This window comes from Nicotiana attenuata, unplaced genomic scaffold (genome assembly GCF_001879085.1).
Source record: "Nicotiana attenuata strain UT unplaced genomic scaffold, NIATTr2, whole genome shotgun sequence".
NCBI lineage: Eukaryota > Viridiplantae > Streptophyta > Magnoliopsida > Solanales > Solanaceae > Nicotiana > Nicotiana attenuata.
Window position 1 is genome coordinate 124217 of NW_017672600.1, and position 19532 is coordinate 143748.

A 19532-nucleotide genomic window follows, 5' to 3' on the forward strand; every position below is an offset into this window, starting at 1 on the left:
TCTGCACACGGAAAACATGTGCAGGAAAGGGCATGAGTACACCACAGCGGTACCCAGTAAGTGCCAAGCCTAACCTCGGTCGGGTAGTGACGAGGAAGGTCAGGGCCCAACCGGTTATAAAATATAAAGCAAGGTAAGACAGTGTAAGGTACAACAGTATAATCAAAATAGTATCAGAAAATGAGAAGAAATCAGAGACAAATATACACTCAGTACACAGAAACATCGACAGGGGATCTCCTGGGATCCCGTCCCGTAGTCCCAAACGTAAATACTCGGGGATCTCTCAGTATCCTCAATATGTGTGCTAGGGATCTCTTGGTATCCCGAAGGTCTCTTGGTATCCTCAATATATGTACTGGGGATCTCTTGGTATCCCGAAGATCTCTTGGTATCCTCAATATATGTGCTGGGGATCTCTCAGTATCCCGAGGATCTCTTGGTATCCTCAATATATGTGTTGGGGATCTCTTGGTATCCCGAGGATCTCTTGGTATCATCAATATATGTGCTGGGGATCTCTTGGTATCCTCAATATATGTGCTGGGGATCTCTTTGTATCCCGAGGATCTCTTGGTATCCTCAATATATATGCTGGGATCTCTTAGTATCCCATACTACAGTCAAAATCAATATATGCGCAGGGGATCTCGCGGAATACTCATCCGTTGTCCCAAAATAAAAAGACAACAATATGAAGGAAAGAATCCACAATTCACTCAAGAGCGAAACAGTATGAAGTAACACAGTATAATGATAAGAATAACAACAATTACAACAGAGAAAATATCGCAGAAATAATACAGCTCAACACAGAGATAGCAACTGGGGATCTACCAGGATATCATCCTGCAGCGCCCAAATGTAAATATCCAGCAACCGGGGATCTACCAGGATACCGTCCTGTAGCCCCCAAATGTAAATACCCAGCAACCGGGGATCTACCAGGATACTGTCCTGTAGCCCCCAAATGTAAATACCGAGCAACTGGGGATCTACCAGGATACCGTCCTGTAGTCCAACTCATAGTGCGCCGGGGATCTACCGGAAATCTCGATCCGTAGTCCCCAAATATAAATATCCAGTACTGGGGGAATCTACCGGGTGCAGTCCGTAGTTTCAATATAAATATGCAGAGGGATCTACCGGAATATCAATCTGTATTCCCAAATAAACAGGCAGGGGGGATCTACCGGGATATCGCCCGTAGTCCCAAAGTAAACACACAGCATAAGCACGAAGAATATTCAATTCAAACCAATTTCATACCAAGGTAAAACAGGTATTTCTAACCTAGCATGCTACACAGAATTTAAATAAAACAGTTTGAGCAAGTAAAGCAATTAAGTCAATTAGACATGTTTCCCTAAGATAACAGTAGGCTTAAATTACTAGTAGTATAAACAGGAAAAGGAATCACATTATAGTTACTTAATGAAAAAGGATTTTCAACAATTAGCACAAGTAGCACTCGTCACCTCACGTACAAGGCATTTCAAATATCAACAATACCAAATCCTAATGGGAGTTCCCCCACACAAGGTTAGGCTAGCCACTTGCCTCGAACTGGTTCAAAATCAACCCGAAACCACGCTCTTGCCATGAGTACTCAACTCCAAATGGCCCAAATCTATTCAAATCATTTGCATAATGTAAATAACACTTCAAGTAACTAATTCAACTAATTAATTCTAAGCTAATATGCGAAATTAGGAAAAAAATGACCAAAATGCCCCTCGGGCCCACGTCTCGGAATCAGGTAAAATTTACCAATTCGGAACTCACACTCTCACGTGTTCATGCATACCAAAATTACCAAAATCGGACCTCAATTGGTCCCTCAAATCACCACTAAAAGCTCTCCAATATCAAGCCCTAATCCGTCAATTTTATTCCTTAATTTCCACTAATACCACGATTAAACAATGGAAAAATGATCATAAACTCAAGTATTGAAGCTTAGGTAGCTTACCTGACTGATAACCTCCAATTTCCCCTTGAAATTCACTGCCCTAGCTCACTTCCCGTCTTCAAAAATGGAGAACTTAGCAAAAATTCGCGAAGGAAACCTTATATACTTTCTGACCCAGGGATTCCACACCTGCAGTCCATTTCCCGCTTCTGCGCTCCCGCTTCTGCGGTCTAATATATTGCATTTGCGGTTCTCACTTAAAGGCCTGGGACCGCACCTGCGGTCGCTCACTCGCACCTGCGCCATCGCAGATGCGTCCAGGCATCCGCTTCTGCGGCTTCACACGACTCACGTCTTGGCCGCTTCTGCGGCTTGATTCCGCATCTGCGGGAATCGCACCTGCGGCCTCTCAACTGCGGATGCGGTTATGACAACAGCCATAAACTTCAGATGCAAACTCCAAATTCCTAATTTTCCGTCAACCATCCAAAATCACCCCGAGGCCCCCGGGACCTCAACCAAAAGCACAAACAAGTCCAATACCACTATCCAAACTTATACAAATCTTCAAAACACCTCAAACCACATCGAATCAACTAATTAGCATCGGATTCAAGCCTAGAACTTCAAAAACTCTCAATTTACTCTTTCGATCAAAAAGTCTATCAAACCTCATCCAAATGACCTGAAATTTTGCACACACGTCACATTCAACACTACGGAGCTACTCCAACTTCCGGAATTCCATTCCAACCCCGATATCAAAATCTCACTATCGAACCGGAAACTTCAAAAATTCAACTTTCGGCATTTCAAGCCTAATTAAGCTACGGACCTCCAAAACACAATCCGAACAAGCCCCTAAGCCCGAAATCGCCCAACGGAGCTAACGGAACCAACGGAATTCCATTCCGAGGCCGTCTTCACACTATTCCGACTACGGTCTGATTCTAAAACTTAAACTCTTATTTAAGGACTAAGCATCCAAAACTCTCCGAAACTCCAAATAAATCCTCCCGACAACTCACAATAGCAGAAACAAACACGGGGAATGCAGTTAATAGGAGATCGGGGCATTAATTCTTAAAACGACCGGCCAGGTCGTTACACTATTATTCCTTGTTGATACATTATATCATTTCTGTTTGGGCTGATTTTCATGATTACTGAGAGCCCGAGAGACTGGAGAGATTGATGATTGAGTGATGCCGAGGACCTGATTGTGAAGATATTGATACCATAGCATGTGAGTTGTCCATGCAGCAAGTGAGTTGTCCGTGAGCATCCGGATATTGATACTATAGCACGTGAGTTGTCCGTAAAGCCTGTCCGTGCGAATTATAGCGCTTGGGTTGAAGGAGCCCCTCCGGTGTCTGCACACACCCCCAGTAAGCGCAGGACCTACTAAGTGCGAGTGCCGAGTAAATGGGAGGGCTGAGTGACTGTTGCCCTCAGAGGATGCATTTGATTTCATTATTGTTGCACTTAGCTACCATGTATCACGGTCTTGAAATTCCTGAAAGATATTACACTCTGTTTCACTTGAACTTGTCATGAAGTAACTGTTTTGACCTAAATTGTCGAACTTGAAAGCATGCCTACCTTCCTATGTTGAAATCACTGCAATTGAACTATAACTGTGAAGCTCGTCACTACTTTCAGTTCTTTATTAGTCTTGTTACTTACTGAGTTGGTTGTACTCACGCTACACCCTGCACTTCATGTGCAGATCCAGGTATTTTCGGACACGGTGGATCTTGATTCTCTGCGCAGTTGATCCTTGGAGATTTTAAGGTAGCTGCCCGGCATTCGCAGACCTTGTTTCTCCTTTTCTATCTTACCACTTATTGTACTTAGTTTCGGACTATCATAGACAGTATTTTCCAGATTTGTGATATTTAGATGCTCATGTACTCCGTGACACTCCGATATTGGGAATCTCCACGTCATGTTTTGGGTTTTCTATCCCTTTTATGAGAACTTTTATTATTTAAAGCTGCTTTAACTCATTTTCTGTTAAAAGTGTTCGATTATTTTGAAATGTCGGCTTGGCTAGTACCACGTTAGGCGCCATCACGACAGATTAATATTTTGGATCGTGACAGAGCCCTTTGGGACCCGAATCACCCATACCTGCAAGTCCCAAATCATTATACAACCCTCCTGCGAAAAGTCTCAAATTAGGAAACTCTATGCTAAAACTCGAAGCAACTGACTGAATCGTTACACTTGGCTATCAAATATCTCTCTCGTCCAAGAAAATATTTCCCTATCATGAACCGTGAAAACTAAAAAATTAATATAATGGTTTTGCATCTTAATATCTTAACAACAAACTTTTAAAGGGACAATTGTTACCATCTTAGGACATAATATTTTTATACTTATTGGTAGATTATTTAACCAAAAAGTCTATTTGTTTAATCAGCAAAAGTAAAGGTAGGTACGATAAAGTTATCACTACGTATACTTTTTTGGTTTTTACTCTCTCTTCCTTTATTAAATAAAACTAGTCTTTGTACTCACGGGATGCACAGACAAATATCAAGTTATGATTTGGGTTATTTGGATTATATGCAAATTACGTCAAAATTTAAACTTTTGGACATTCTAGATAAAAGTTACATATAATTATTAGATATCAGTTAAGAAGAAGGACATAAAACTGTTTCTCATATTTCGTTTTAGATAACATGTTTTTTTATATTTGTAGCAACCCAACACCTTGATCTTAGTACTTGCATTTTATTCACTGATCAATATTAAAGAATACTAATCATATCACGTTGTAATATGTCCTGTTTGGACATATTGTTTCAACAAAAAATTTATTTATCACTTTATGTTTTACCTCAAAGTCGAGAAAGTGGTATCCTTCTACATTTTCATCCAAAAAAATCTCTATGCAATTTTTGCTTATAGTTGCTGCATTATTCATTACTTAATATTGTTATAATTTCATGGGATCGTTTATTAGCTTACTGTCACGACCCGAATTTTCCACCCTCGGGAGTCGTGATGGCGCCTACTAATGGGAGCTAGGCAAGCCAACCTTACATAATTACTACACTTTCGTATTTCTTCTCTTTAAGAAAATACCAGACGATAATATGATAACAGCGGAATTTTAAATAAATAAATGGAAGCCAACAGTAATATATCTTAAAACTACGTCTATTACAGCTTTTAAAACCCAAAACCTGGTGTCACAGTGTCACAGACTGTCTAAGAGTCACTACATACAAGGTCTGAAGAAAATACAATAAACTGTTTCTGAACGAAGAAAATGAAATAGGGAATAGAAATTGAGGGAGACGCCAGGGCCTGCGGACGCCTGCAGGTCTACCTTGGGTCTCCGGGTGGACTGAAGGAAGCCCTCCAACTACTGCCCGAAAGCTGCTCCTGGATCTGCACACAGTGCAGAGTGTAGTATCAGCACAACCGACCCCATGTGCTGGTATGTGTCTAGCATAACTTCGGCGAAGTAGTGACGAGGCTAGGACCAGACTACCAAATAAACCTGTGCAGTTCAAATATATATATAGAGCAGAAAAGAAATACAGAAAATAACCAGTCAATGTGGGAGGGGGAAACATGCTGCGAGGGAGATAACAGTTCTGAATAAACAGCATCAAGTAAGGAAAGAAACAACATAACTAGAATATCCACAAGAATCAGAAATCAACTATTTGCACGGCATCACCCTTCATGCTTTTACTCTCGTCCTCACCAAATCAATCGTATAATAACGATGTGCACGGCATCACCCTTCGTGCTTTTCCACTCTTTCCTCATCATGTAATCAATGAAAATCGGTACGGAATGGTACACGGCACGGCATCACCCTTCGGGCTTTACACTCTTTCCTCACGAAACAAACAATGCACGGCATCACCCTTCGTTATTTAACTCTCTTCCTCACCCAAACAACAATCACAAACAATAGGGCAAGAAAATAAAGGAAATTTGTAATAAGAATCCCGATAAGGGAGCAACAAGTCAACAATTAAATCCCGGCAAGGGAACAACATCAATAACATCCACATCCCGGCAAGGGAGATAACAAATAAATCAACAATAGCCCGGCAAGGGTGACAACATAATGATATCCTCTCTTTCTCACTTTTACTTCACAATTCACTTCACAACTCGATCCAATGCTCTAGAGGTTCAGTTATCACTTATACCTTCACAACTCGAGCCAATGCTCTAAAAGTTCAATTGTCACTTATACTTCCACAATTCGTTATACAATTTGAGCCAACGCTCCTCAATGTTCATAGGTAACAATTCTTTCCGCAAACTTTATACAACAATTAGAAACCATCACCAAGGCATGAAAGATACAACGGAGTCATGATAATCACAACATAGAGACTCACGGGCATGCTAGACACCAACGTACAGATACTCATCACCATGCTTATACGTCGTACTCAACAATTACCACATAGCAAATAAGACTCAACTCCTAATCCCTAAAGCTAAGGTTAGACCAAACACTTTCCTCGAACTTTCACGGCCAACTCAAGTTTCAATTATAGCTTTACCCCTTGATTCCTCAGCCAATTCGCTCGTATCTAGCCACAAGTTACTTAATTACATCAATAAACGCTAAATGAATCAATTTGAATGCATGAAAATGAGTTTTCCAAAGTTTTACCCAAAAAGTCAAAATCGCCCTCGGGCCCACGTGGTCAAAACCCAAGGTTTGAACCAAAACCCGATTACCCGTTCCCCCACGAGCTCAAATATGTAATTTGTTTTGATATCGGACCTCAAATCGAGGTCCAAATCCCCAAATTTTGAAAACCTAGGTTCTACCCAAAACACCCAATTTTTTTTTGAGGTAAAATTATGTTTCATTAATACTCAAAAATGTTACAATTTGTTCCTAGTAGTAGTTTTGACTTACTACTACTCTTTTACATCAGTTCTTCTATGTCTTTGATATCAAAGTGTCTAAACAACTATATCTACCAATACAGACACTAGTATCTCATCTATATATCTATTTCTATCTATACATTTGTTCTTCAGGGAATCCAATCCAATTGTTGCATCAACTCTCTCCATTTTTTGTTATACTTCCCTCGAATATGAATATGCAGGATTATTTCTTTGCGGATTTGATATTCATCATATTTGCCATCCTCAAATCTGCCTATGTTTCTTTCTCTCCATATCATTGCAACTGTCACGGCAAAAACACAACATGTTATGCTATTTATACCTGCCCTGCTCTTTGCCTTCTTGCTGATCCATTCCAGCTCACATTCCCAGTCACCTATTTTTCTTTTATGTCCCAGCCAAGAACATAGTTTAGTCCACAACCTGTTTGTTATTGGACACTCAAAGAATAAATGGTTTAAGGTTTCTACACCATGCTTGCAGAAAATACATTCTGGTGGTACTTTGATACCAATTTTTAGCAATCTATCAACTGTTGCCAGCCTCTTCTGTACTGCAAGCCACAAAATGAATCTGTATCTTGGATGTATACTTGTATGCAACATTAAGCCCTTTCATTCCACTTTGCAATATTCTGGGATCATCTTTAGGTACACCTGCTTGATTTGATATTTCCCATTCTTACATAGACTCTTTAATCTATTTTGCAAGGTTCCTTAGAGTTGTTGCTGCCCCATAATCACTTCCCTGCTATCAATTATCTTCCTGATTACCCAGGCTGCTGCCTTAGGAGTAGGCATTGTGTCCAGATCTCTCTTCTTTATATAGAAACTGTGAACCCAACGAATCCACAAACAGTCCTTCTTTCTAGTTAGATCCCATAAGTGCTTAGTAATAGCTGCTTTGTTCCATACCTTGATGTCTAGTATATTGAGGCCACCAGCTGCCACTGGTTTACATACATTTTCCCAAGCTACTAATGCCTTCTTTGAGATAGCTGCATTGCCTGTCCATAGAGATGTTCTGCAAATGGTTTCTATCAATTTCAGAACCTTTTTTGGGATGATGAACACCTGTGCCCAGTATGTCTGTTTTCCAAATATGACTGCCTTTATCAATTGACACCTTCCTACATAGAATAAAAACTTTGCTGACCAGCATGTAACTTTTGTTGTTATCTTCTCAACTAGTGGAATGTATTGAGCAATAGTTAGCTTTTTTGAGTCTAATGGAATGCCCAAGTACCTGAAAGGTAGTTTTCCTTCATTAAATCCCAATGTTTGTAGGATTTCTTCTCTAGCCTTCTGATCTATCCCAGCCATGTAAATAGCACTCTTACTTGCATTTGCCTGCAATCCAGAAGCCTGTGAAAACCTGTAAAAAGCATCGTTTAGAATCCTTATGGACTCCATATCAGCTCGACAGTACATTAGCAAATCATCAGCAAAGCACACATGTATGTTGTTCAGTTTTCTACACTTTGGATGGTAGTTAAAATCCCCATTCTTGTGCAACTCTTTTAGCTCTCTACTCAGATACTCCATAGCAATAACAAATAAGTAAGGAGACATAAGATCTCCTTGTCTAATTCCTCTCTTACCCCTTAAAAGGTTTAGTCAATCCTCCATTTATCACCAATGAATATAACACTGTAGTAACACAAGTCATTATCCATTGTACAAATTTGCATGGGAATCCAATGTCTATAAGTATCTGCTTTAGAAAATTCCATTCCAAAGTATCATATGCTTTCCTTAGATCCACTTTTAGCACACATCTGGGAGAGACTCCTTTTCTAGCATACCCCTTGAATAATTCATGGCTTAGCAAAATATTATCCATGATACTCCTTCCTTCAATGAAAGCTGATTGTGACTGATCAATCATCCCTTCAAGCACACCTTTTATCCTCCTTGTAATGACTTTAGAGATGATTTTGTACATGGTATTACAGCAAGCAATTGGCCTATAGTCTTTGACTGTTGCTGGGACTTTCACTTTTTGCACCAATGTAATAGCTGTTGTATTTATCACACTAGGTAATCTGTTTGTATTGAAGAAATCCTTAACAGCTTCAAAGATATCCTCTTTCAATACCTCCCAGTTTCTTGTGAAGAATTCCACAGGAAATCCATCAACCCCTGGTGCTTTGTCTTTAGGCATGTCCTTGACTGCTTCAGTGATCTCTTCAATTGTCACCATTTGGATCAATGCTCTTTGTTGATCCACATTTAAGCATGGCCCTTCCTTTATTATAGCTGTATTTGCACATAGTAGTTCTCCAGCACTCTCACCCATTAAGGATTGAAATACAGTTATGAATTCCTTCTCAACAAGACTAGCTTCTGTTAATTTCACCCATGTATCTGTGTAAATGGTAGTTATACTGTTTTGGCTGGCCCTAATCTTCCATTGTGCATGAAAGTATTTAGTATTAGCATCACCACACTCAATCCAGCTTGCCTTTGATTTTTGTCTCAGAACTTGCTCCTCCACTTTACTCCATTTTTCTATTTCACCTATTGCTTCTTTCTCTTCATTTATAAGGGACTGTGCCAAAGGATTCTGCTTCATCTGACTTTGCATAATATCCAATTTCTCTCTTGCTTGTTCAAGTTTCTGCCTGTAAGAAGCCATATAAGCATTTATCCCCTTAAGCTGTTCTTTTAGATTCTTTAATTTGCACCATATCTTCGGCATAGGTACTCCTTCATACTCCTTTTTCCATGTCTGTCGAACTATATTCTGAAACTGTGGATGGTCCATAACATTTGTGTATAGTCTGAAAGGTTTAGGATGTAGTAATTTCTGGCTGCCATATTTTATAAGAATAGGAGAATGATCTGACACTGATGGATTCATATAATCTGCTTCCACATGCCCATATTGCTGAATCCACTGATAATTTCCTAGTGCCCAGTCTATCTTGCTATACACTCTACTCCCAGTTCCTTGCTTATTTGTCCAAGTATAATGCCACCCTTTTGCCCTCAGTGGGGTAAGTTGCAAATCATCAATCATCCCTTTAAATCCCTCTACTTCAGCAGCAGTAACAGGAGATCCTATCCTATCTTCTGATGATAGAACATTATTAAAGTCACCACTCAGTAGCCATGTCTCCTGACTTGAGATGTTAATCTGCCTTAGATCCCTCCATAAAATTTCCCTCTTATGTCCATCATTCTGTGCATAGATGACACTAAGTTGTGCCTTGAACTGAGTTCTAGGGTCTTCAATACTACAATGGATAAATTGATCAGTCATGTGACTAATTATCACTTGAATAGGACTCTTCCATAATAACCAGATTCTTCCATTTACGGCACATGAGTAATTGCAGCACACATTCCACCCAGTAGCTATCTTTTTTGTATTTTCTTTGCTTTCTGCTCCTTTACTCTAGTTTCTATACATGCCATAATATCTACTTTATTTGTAGCAATAAGAGTTTTTACCTCTTTTTGCTTATGGGCTTGATTAAGCCCCCTAATGTTCCATGTAACAATGATCATTTGAATATTAGAGGGTCTGGTGGTCCTGGATCAATTTGTTGACCACTTCTCCCTTCCACCTTATTTATCTCTATACTTTTGCCCTTTTCAATCTGCTTTCCTATCTCAGCATCCTTACAGACAGTCCCCTGTAGATCAGTTGACACATAAGTAGTCTGTTGTGCATTTTCCTTACTATCATTCACCTTTACTACACAGCTTTTCACTTGTGTATTTTCCTGTACTGTCATTTCATCTTCTTGAGTATCTGCACTCACTTGAGGTTGTTTGACCATCCAGGCCTGCTTCACATTCCTTCCCTGTTTCTTTCCTCTTCTCATCTGTCTTTCCTGCCCATCCCCTTCCTTTATCTCCTGTGCAGCATCACATTTTGTGTTATACCAACAGTCCATAGAATCATGTCCAAATTTTAAGCAATAGTTATAGAAACTAGGCTACCAGTCATACTCAATCGCTTGTACCTTTGGACCATAAGGTGTTTCTATCTCAATCTGATCTGGTAAGGGATAAGCAGCATCTATTTCCACAAGGATTCTAGCATAGGAAATCTTCTCAAAGTGAGCAGTAAATTTATCAGTGTACAGTGGTTTGCCAATTGCACTAGCCATCTTGCTAAGAGCTTCAGTCGACCAAAATCCCTCTGGCAGCTCAGGAAACCTAACCCATACAGGAATTGTACTGAGAACATCACTATTGAATGAAAAATCAACTTCCCATAGTTTCAATACCATAGGTTTGTTCCTGTACGAGTAAGGTCCTGATTGCAGGGCTTGATCTCTATCAGCTATGGTGTTAAATCGAAAAATACAATACCCTCCGCATGCAATAGGATCTGAGGTTTTGTAACAAAGTTCCAAACACTCATCACAAAATTCTCCATAGCTTTCTCGTAAGGATTTTCTCCAATTATATAGCCAATTAAAGCAGTTTTCCAGTAATCCTCTTGGGATTGTAAATCTTCCTCACACAAATTAACTATTTTCTTACCATCTATATCAATTGGAGGTACATATGACAGTGTTTTCCCCATTTGTGAGTTGCGATTTCCTCGAACGATATCAGCTACCATAGGTGTTGGCTTCTCCGATCCACTCGCTTCTGAGAATTGTAAGCACCGCACTGTAGATTTCATCACTTCTTCCATTTTTACCGGTTGCAGTTGAATTTCACCTTCAGAGCTACTAGTTTCATGTCCTTCCTCAATCGATTGATACTTTTGTGGAAGAAAACTACCAAAAGTTAAGGGAGGTAATTCCAATTGAACGCCATTTGCTGGAGTAATCATCTTCTCCGTCTGTGTAACAGTTCCATGCAAGGTTTTCCGACGCCGCGCCATTAATTCCGGTGACAATTGCAAGCTTTGCTATTGTGCACCGAGAGAAACGGTTTTCATGCTATTGTGCGCCCCCAATATAAACCGTAATATCAAACACCCAATTTTCCCCCATGAAAATCTTTGATTTGAAGTTGAAGAAAACTAGTTAAAAACGACTTACAATTGATTTGGAGAAGAAAGGTTGTTTGAAAAATCGCCTCTTATGTTTTTGGGGTCATAAAAAATGAAAAACAACTGAAAATTCCGTCTAAATATACTGCCCTCATATTCCCTGTGCGGACCGCACAAAATCAACTGCGGCCGCACAGGCTTCCTGTGTTCTACAGTGACAGGTCTTAGTATTTTGGCCATAACATTCTCTACAGATGTCCAAATTGTGATTTGTTTACCTTTCTGGAAACTAAACACGATGGGCTACAACTTTAGTTTTTGAATCATCTCAAAATTGCTTGTAGATCAAAAGATATAGGCTTCCAAAGTCGGACCAGTGAATTGTTCTTCACCGCGGACCGCACCAAAACTAGTGCGGCCGCACAGGCCTCTCCGCGGCAGCAGTCCATATCGTGCGGACCGCACTGGCCTGTTCAGAGGTCCTCCACCTCTCTGAGCCTGCAACAGCTCTGTTTTTAAGCCTAAGACACCCCGGAACCCACCCGAAACTCACCCGAGCCCTCGGAACTCCAAACCAAGTGTACACAAAATCTCAAAAACATCCTACGGACTTATTTGTGTAATCAAATCATCAAAATAACATCATGAACATCAAATTAAATCTCGAGATCAATGAAATTTTCTCAAAACTTTTTTAAACATCAATTTTGCAATTTAGGTCCGAATCACGTCAAACGACGTCCGTTTTTCACCAAATTTTACAGAAACATCTTAAATCATATATAAGACCTGTACCGGGCGCCGGAACCAAAATACGGGCCCGATACCAACACGTTCTAATCAAACTTCATTTCAAATTTCCTTAAACAATTTCAGAAAGCAATTTCCTTTAAAAACTTATTTCTCGGGCTCGGGACCTCGGAATTTGATTCCGGGCATACGCCCAAGTCCCTTATTTTCCTACGGACCCTCCGCGGCCGTCAAATCACGGGTCCAGGTCCGCTTACCCAAAACGTTGACCGAAGTCAAATTAGCTTATTTTATTACATAAATTTATAATTTATCATATGTTTTCATATTTAAGCTTTCCGGCTATGCGCCCGGACTGCGCACGCAATTCGAGGTGACTCTAAATGAGGTTTTCAAGGCCTCGGAGTCATGGACTTTAATTTAAAACAGGTGATGACCTTTTGGGTCATCACATTCTCCACCTCTAAAACAACCGTTCGTCCTCGAACGGACAGAAGAAGGAAGTACCTGAGTCGGGGAAAAGATGGGGATAACGGCTCCGTATATCGGGCTCGGACTCCTAGGTCGATGCCTCAGGAGGCTGACCTCTCCACTGAACACGAACAGAAGGAAAACTATTCGACCTCAACTGACGAACCTGCCGGTCTAGAATAGCCACCGCCTCCTCCTTGTAAGACAAGTCCTTGTCCAACTGGACAGTGCTGTAATCTAACACGTGGGATGGATCGCCGTGATACCTCCGAAGCATGGACACATGGAACACTGGATGCACGGCTGATAAGCTCGGCGGCAATGCAAGTCTATAAGCCACCTCTCCTACTCGATCAAGAATCCCAAATGGACCAATGAACCTAGGGCTAAGCTTGCCCTTTTTCCCAAATCTCATCACGCCTTTAATAGGCGACACTCGGAGCAATACCCGCTCACCAACCATAAAAGCCACATCTCGAACCTTGCGGTCTGCATAGCTCTTTTGCCTGGACTGAGCTGAACGAAGCCTATCCTGAATGATCCTGACCTTGTCCAAGGCCTCCTGAACCAGATCCGTACCCAACAACCGAGCCTCTCCCGGCTCAAACCATCCAACCGGAGACCGACACCGCCTACCATATAAAGCCTCATAAGGAGCCATCTGGATGCTCGACTGGTAGCTGTTGTTGTAGGCAAACTCCGCTAAAGGCAAGAACTGATCCCACGAACCTCCAAAGTCAATAACACAAGCTCGGAGCATATCCTCCAAAATCTGAATAGTCCGCTCGGACTGACCGTCCGGCTGGGGATGAAATGCTGTGCTCAACTCAACCCGTGTGCCCAACTCTCGCTGCATCGCTCTCCAGAAGTGCGAGGTAAACTGCGTACCCCGATCCGAGATGATAGACATGGGCATACCATGAAGGCGAACAATCTCCCGAATATAAATCTCAGCGAACCTCTCCGAGGAATATGAGACTGCCACAGGAATGAAATGTGCTGACTTGGTCAGCATATCAATAATAACCCAAATCGCATCGAACTTCTTCCAAGTCAACGGAAGTCCGGTAACGAAGTCCATAGTGATCCTCTCCCACTTCCACTCGGGAAGCTCAATCCTCTGAAATAAACCACCAGGCCTCTGATGCTCATACTTGACCTGCTGACAATTTAAACACCGAGCCACATATGCTACAATATCCTTCTTCATCCTACGCCACCAATAATGCTGCCGCAAGTCCTGATACATCTTTGCGGCGCCCGGGTGAATAGAGTACCGGGAACTATGAGCCTCCTCTAAAATCGAATCTCGAAGCCCATCCACATTGGGCACACAAACTCGCCCCTGCAATCTCAAAACTCCATCCGCATCTAAGGTAACCTGCTTGGCACCTCCTCGCTGCACCGTGTCTCTAAGGACACACAAATGGGGATCATCAAACTGCCGATCACGGATACGCTCCAATAATGAAGAACGAGCGACCGTGCAAGCTAACACACGACTGGGCTCAGAAACATCCAGTCTCACGAACTGATTGGCTAAAGCCTGAACATCCAAAGCAAGCGGCCTCTGACTGACCGGAATATAAGCAAGACTGCCCATACTGGCTGACTTCCTACTCAAAGCATCGGCCACCACATTGGCCTTCCCCGGATGATATAAAATGGTGACATCATAATCCTTCAACAACTCCAACCACCTCCTCTGCCTCAAATTCAACTCCTTTTGCTTGAACAAGTACTGAAGACTCTTGTGATCAGTGAACACCTCACATGCCACGCCATACAAATAATGCCTCCAAATCTTCAATGCGTGAACTATGGCTGCCAACTCCAAATCATGAACCGGATAGTTCTTCTCATGAATCTTCAACTGCCTCGAAGCATAGGCAATGACCTTGCCATCCTGCATCAACACTGCTCCAAGCCCAACACGGGAAGCATCACAATAGACTGTATAAGGCCCTGAACCTGTGGGCAAAACCAACACCGGTGCCGTAGTCAGAGCTGTCTTGAGCTTCTGAAAGCTCGCCTCACACTCATCCGACCATCTGAACTGGGCACCCTTCTGGGTCAATCTGGTCATCGGGGCTGCAATAGATGAAAACCCCTCCACGAACCGTCGATAGTAGCCTGCCAACCCCAAGAAACTCCGAATCTCTGTAGCTGATGCTGGTCTAGGCCAGTTCTTGACTGCCTCAATCTTCTTTGGGTCCACCTGAATACCCTCTGCTGATACAACATGACCCAGAAATGCAACTGAACTCAACCAGAACTCACACTTCGAGAACTTAGCATATAACTGACTATCCCTCAGAGTCTGAAGAACCACTCTAAGGTGCTGCTCGTGCTCCTCCTGGCTGCGGGAATATATCAATATATCATCAATGAAGACTATCACGAACGAATCCAAATAAGGCCTGAACACTCGGTTCATCAAATCCATAAAAGCTGCTGGGGCATTTGTCAACCCGAATGACATAACCAAGAACTCATAATGCCCGTACCGAGTGCGGAAAGCTGTCTTAGGGACATCGGATGCCCTAATCCTCAACTGATGGTAGCCAGATCGCAAGTCAATCTTTGAAAATACCTTGGCACCCTGAAGCTGGTCGAACAATTCATCAATCCTCGGCAGCGGATACTTATTCTTGATTGTAACCTTGTTCAATTGCCGGTAATCAATACACATTCTCATTGACCCATCCTTCTTTTTAACAAACAACACCGCCGCAACCCAAGGCGAAACACTGGGCCTAATGAAACCCTTCTCAGGCAAATCTTGCAACTGTTCCTTTAACTCTTTCAACTCGGGCGGGGCCATACGATACGGCGGGATAGAAATGGGCTGAGTGCCCGGAGCCAAATCAATACAAAAGTCAATATCCCTGTCGGGTGGCATACCCGGCAGGTCTGAAAGGAAAACATCAGGAAACTCACGAACAACGGGCACAGAATCAATAGAAGGGACCTCAGCACTAGAATCACGAACATATGCCAAATAGGCCAAACACCCCTTCTCGACCATACGCTGAGCCTTCACATACGAGATAACACTGCGGGTAGAATAACCAGGAGTCCCTCTCCACTCTAAACGAGGCATACCCAGTAAAGCTAAGGTCACAGTCTTGGCATGACAGTCCAAGATAGCGTGGTAAGGTGATAACCAGTCCATCCCCAATATAATATCGAAGTCAACCATGTCTAAGAGCAACAAATCTACACGAGTCTCAAGACCCCCAGTCACCACAATACAAGAACGATGGACTCGATCGACCATAATAGAATCACCCACCGGTGTAGACACATAAACAGGAACACTCAATGAATTACTAGGCATGACCAGGTACAGTGCAAATAAGATGACACATACGAATACGTAGACCTTGGATCAAATAACACTGAAGCATCTCTATCACAAACCAAAACCGTACCTGTAATAATTACATCTGAAGCTTAGCCTCGGGCCTGGCCTCAAGAGCATAACATCGGGGCTGGACCTCACCACCCTGAACCACATCTCTGGGTAGGCCTGCTGCTGGCTGGCCTCCACCTCTAGCGGCCTGAGCTCCACCTCTAGTACCTCTACCTCCATCTCTAGCACCTCTACCCCCACCTCTAGCTGGCTGGGCGGGCTGCGGAACATCTGGTGCCTGTACCATGGCACGAGAACCCTGATGCTGAGAGTTGCTCGTTGCTCGAGGGAAAAAACTAGCAATGTGACCCGGATCACCACAAGTGTAACAAGCCCTCGGCTGCTGAGACTGCTGGCCCTGGCGACCCGAATGACGACCCCGAAAACTCTGAAGTGGCGGTGCACTGATAGGAGCAGGTGGTGCACTGTAGGAATGCTGATCGGAATACTACATCTAGGGACCACGGATACCTGAAGCTCCATGAGAAACCTAAAGTGCTGACTGATAAGGCCTAGGAGGATGGCCTCTACCATATGAATCTCTGCCTCCAGACGAGGCACCACTGAATCTGCCTGACTGACGGGGTCTCTTGTCTGCCCTGTGACCATCCTCTTGTGATAATACCATCTCAACTCTCCAGGCCACATTGGTCGCCTCCTGGAAGGATATCTCACTCTTAGCCTCTCTAGCCATCTGGACACGAATCGGCTGAATGAGTCCATCAATAAATCGTCTCACTCTCTCCCTCTCAGTGGGAAGTATAATAAGGGCATGGCGAGCCAAATCTATGAATCTGGTCTCGTACTAGGTGACAGCCATGAATCCCTGCTGAAGGCGCTCGAACTGCCTCCGATAGGCCTCTCGCTGTGTAATAGGGAGAAACTTCTCCAGAAATAGCTGTGTGAACTGCTCCCGAGTCAAGGCTGGCGATCTTGTTGGTCTAGCTAAGGAATAATCCCTCCACCAAGTCTTGGCAGATCCAGACAAGCGAAATGTAGCAAAATCAACCCCATTGGACTCAACAATCCCCATGTTCCGAAGAACCTCGTGACAACTATCCAGATAATCCTGGGGATCCTCAGTAGATGCACCGCTGAAGGTAGTAGTGAAGAGCTTGGTAAACCTGTCCAGTCTCCACAAAGCATCGGCACACATGGCTGCACCATCGTCGGTCTGAGCTACCACACCCGGGTGAACCGCTCCAACTGGCAGAGCTGCTGGAGTCTGAAACTAGGGAGCTACCTGCTCCGAAGTGCGAGTAGCAGGAGTCTGGGCTCCTCCTCCAGCCTGAGAGACGGCTGGTGCTACAGGAAGTAAACCTGCCCTTGTGACACTCTCCATGAGGCCCACTAGACGGATCAGAGCGTCCTGAAGAACTGGGGTGGCAATAAACCCCTCTCGGACCTGAGCTGGGCCCACCGGAACTGCTGGAGTCGGAACCTCATCATCGAAGTCAACCTGAGGCTCAGCTGCTGGTGCTGCTGCTCGGGGCTGAGCTCTGTCCCTACCTCGTCCTCGTCCTCGGCCTCGCCCTCTGCCCCTCGTGGGAGCTGCTGCTGGGGGCTCGGGCTACTAATCGGTAGATGAGGAAGCACGTGTTCTCGCCATCTGCGAAAGAACAGAGTAGAAATTCAATTAGCATTGAGAAACCAAACCGCACGACAAGAAAGAACAAATGTGAGATTTTTCCTAACTCTGTAGCCTCTGGGGGATAAATACAGACGTCTCCGTACCGATCCCTCAGATTCTACTAAGCTTGTCTGTGAACTGTGAGACCCATGTAACCTAATCTCTGATACCAACTTGTCATGACCCGGATTTCCCATCCTCGGGAGTCGTGATGCGCCTACTAATGGGAGCTAGGCAAGCCAACCTAACATAATTACTACACTTTCATATTTCTTCTCTTTAACAAAATACCAGACGATAATATGATAACAGCAGAATTTTAAATAAATAAGCGGAAGTCAACAGTAATATATCTTAAGACTACGTCTATTACAGATTTTAAAACCTCAAACACCCAAAACCTGGTGTCACAGTGTCACAGACTGTCTAAGAGTAACTACATACAAGGTCTGAAGAAAATACAATAAACTGTTTCTAAACGAAGAAAATGAAACAGGCAATAGAAATAGAGGGAGACGCCAGGGCCTGCGGATGCCTGCAGGTCTACCTTGGGTCTCCGGGTGGACTGAAGGAAGCCCTCCAACTACTGCCCAAAAGCTGCTCCTGGATCTGCACACAGTGCAGAGTGTAGTATCAGCACAACCGACTCCATGTGCTGGTAAGTGTCTAGCCTAACCTCGGCGAAGTAGCGACGTGGCTAGGACCAGACTACCAAATAAACCTGTGCAGTTCAAATATATATATACGGCGGAAAAAAAATACAGAAAATAACCAGTCAATGTGGGAGGGGGAAACATGCTGCGGGGGAGATAACAGTTCTGAATAAAAAGCATCAAGTAAGGAAAGAAACAACATAAATAGAATATCCACAAGAATCAGAAATCAACTATTTGCACGGCATCACCCTTCGTGCTTTTACTCTCGTCCTCACCAAATCAATCATATAATAACGATGTGCACAGCATCACCCTTCGTGCTTTTTACACTCTTTCCTCACCATGTAATCAATGAAAATCGATACGGAATGGTACATCGTACGGCACGGCATCACCTTTCGTGCTTTACACTCTTTCCTCACGAAACAAACAATGCACGGCATCACCCTTCGTGCTTTAACTCTCTTCCTCACCCAAACAACAATCACAAATAATAGGGCAAGGAAATAAAGGAAATTTGCAATAAGAATCCTAGCAAGGGAGCAACAAGTCAACAATTAAATCCCGGCAAGGGAACAACATCAATAACATCCACATCCCGGCAAGGGAGATAACAAATAAATCAACAATAGCCCGGCAAGGGTGACAACATAATGATCTCCTCTCTTTCTCACTTTTACTTCACAATTCACTTCACAACTCGAGCCAATGCTCTAGAGGTTCAGTTATCACTTATACCTTCACAACTCATTTCACAACTCGAGCCAATGCTCTAAAAGTTCAATTGTCACTTATACTTTCACAATTCGTTATACAACTTGAGCCAAC

General features: G+C 43.0%; 1 protein-coding gene across 1 annotated transcript; it reads right to left on the reverse strand.

The window, feature by feature from the left end:
• Positions 1 to 7539: 7539 nt before the first annotated feature.
• On the reverse strand, positions 7540 to 8367 carry LOC109213816. The gene has a single exon (XM_019377652.1). It carries the CDS (start codon positions 8365 to 8367, stop codon positions 7540 to 7542), a length of 828 nt encoding a protein of 275 aa, XP_019233197.1.
• Between the last annotated feature and the right edge of the window lie 11165 nt (positions 8368 to 19532).

Excerpts from the sequence above, each read along its gene's own strand:
- LOC109213816 (XM_019377652.1), bottom strand. The coding sequence starts at position 8,367 with ATGGAGTATCTGAGTAGAGAGCTAAAAGAGTTGCACAAGAATGGGGAT.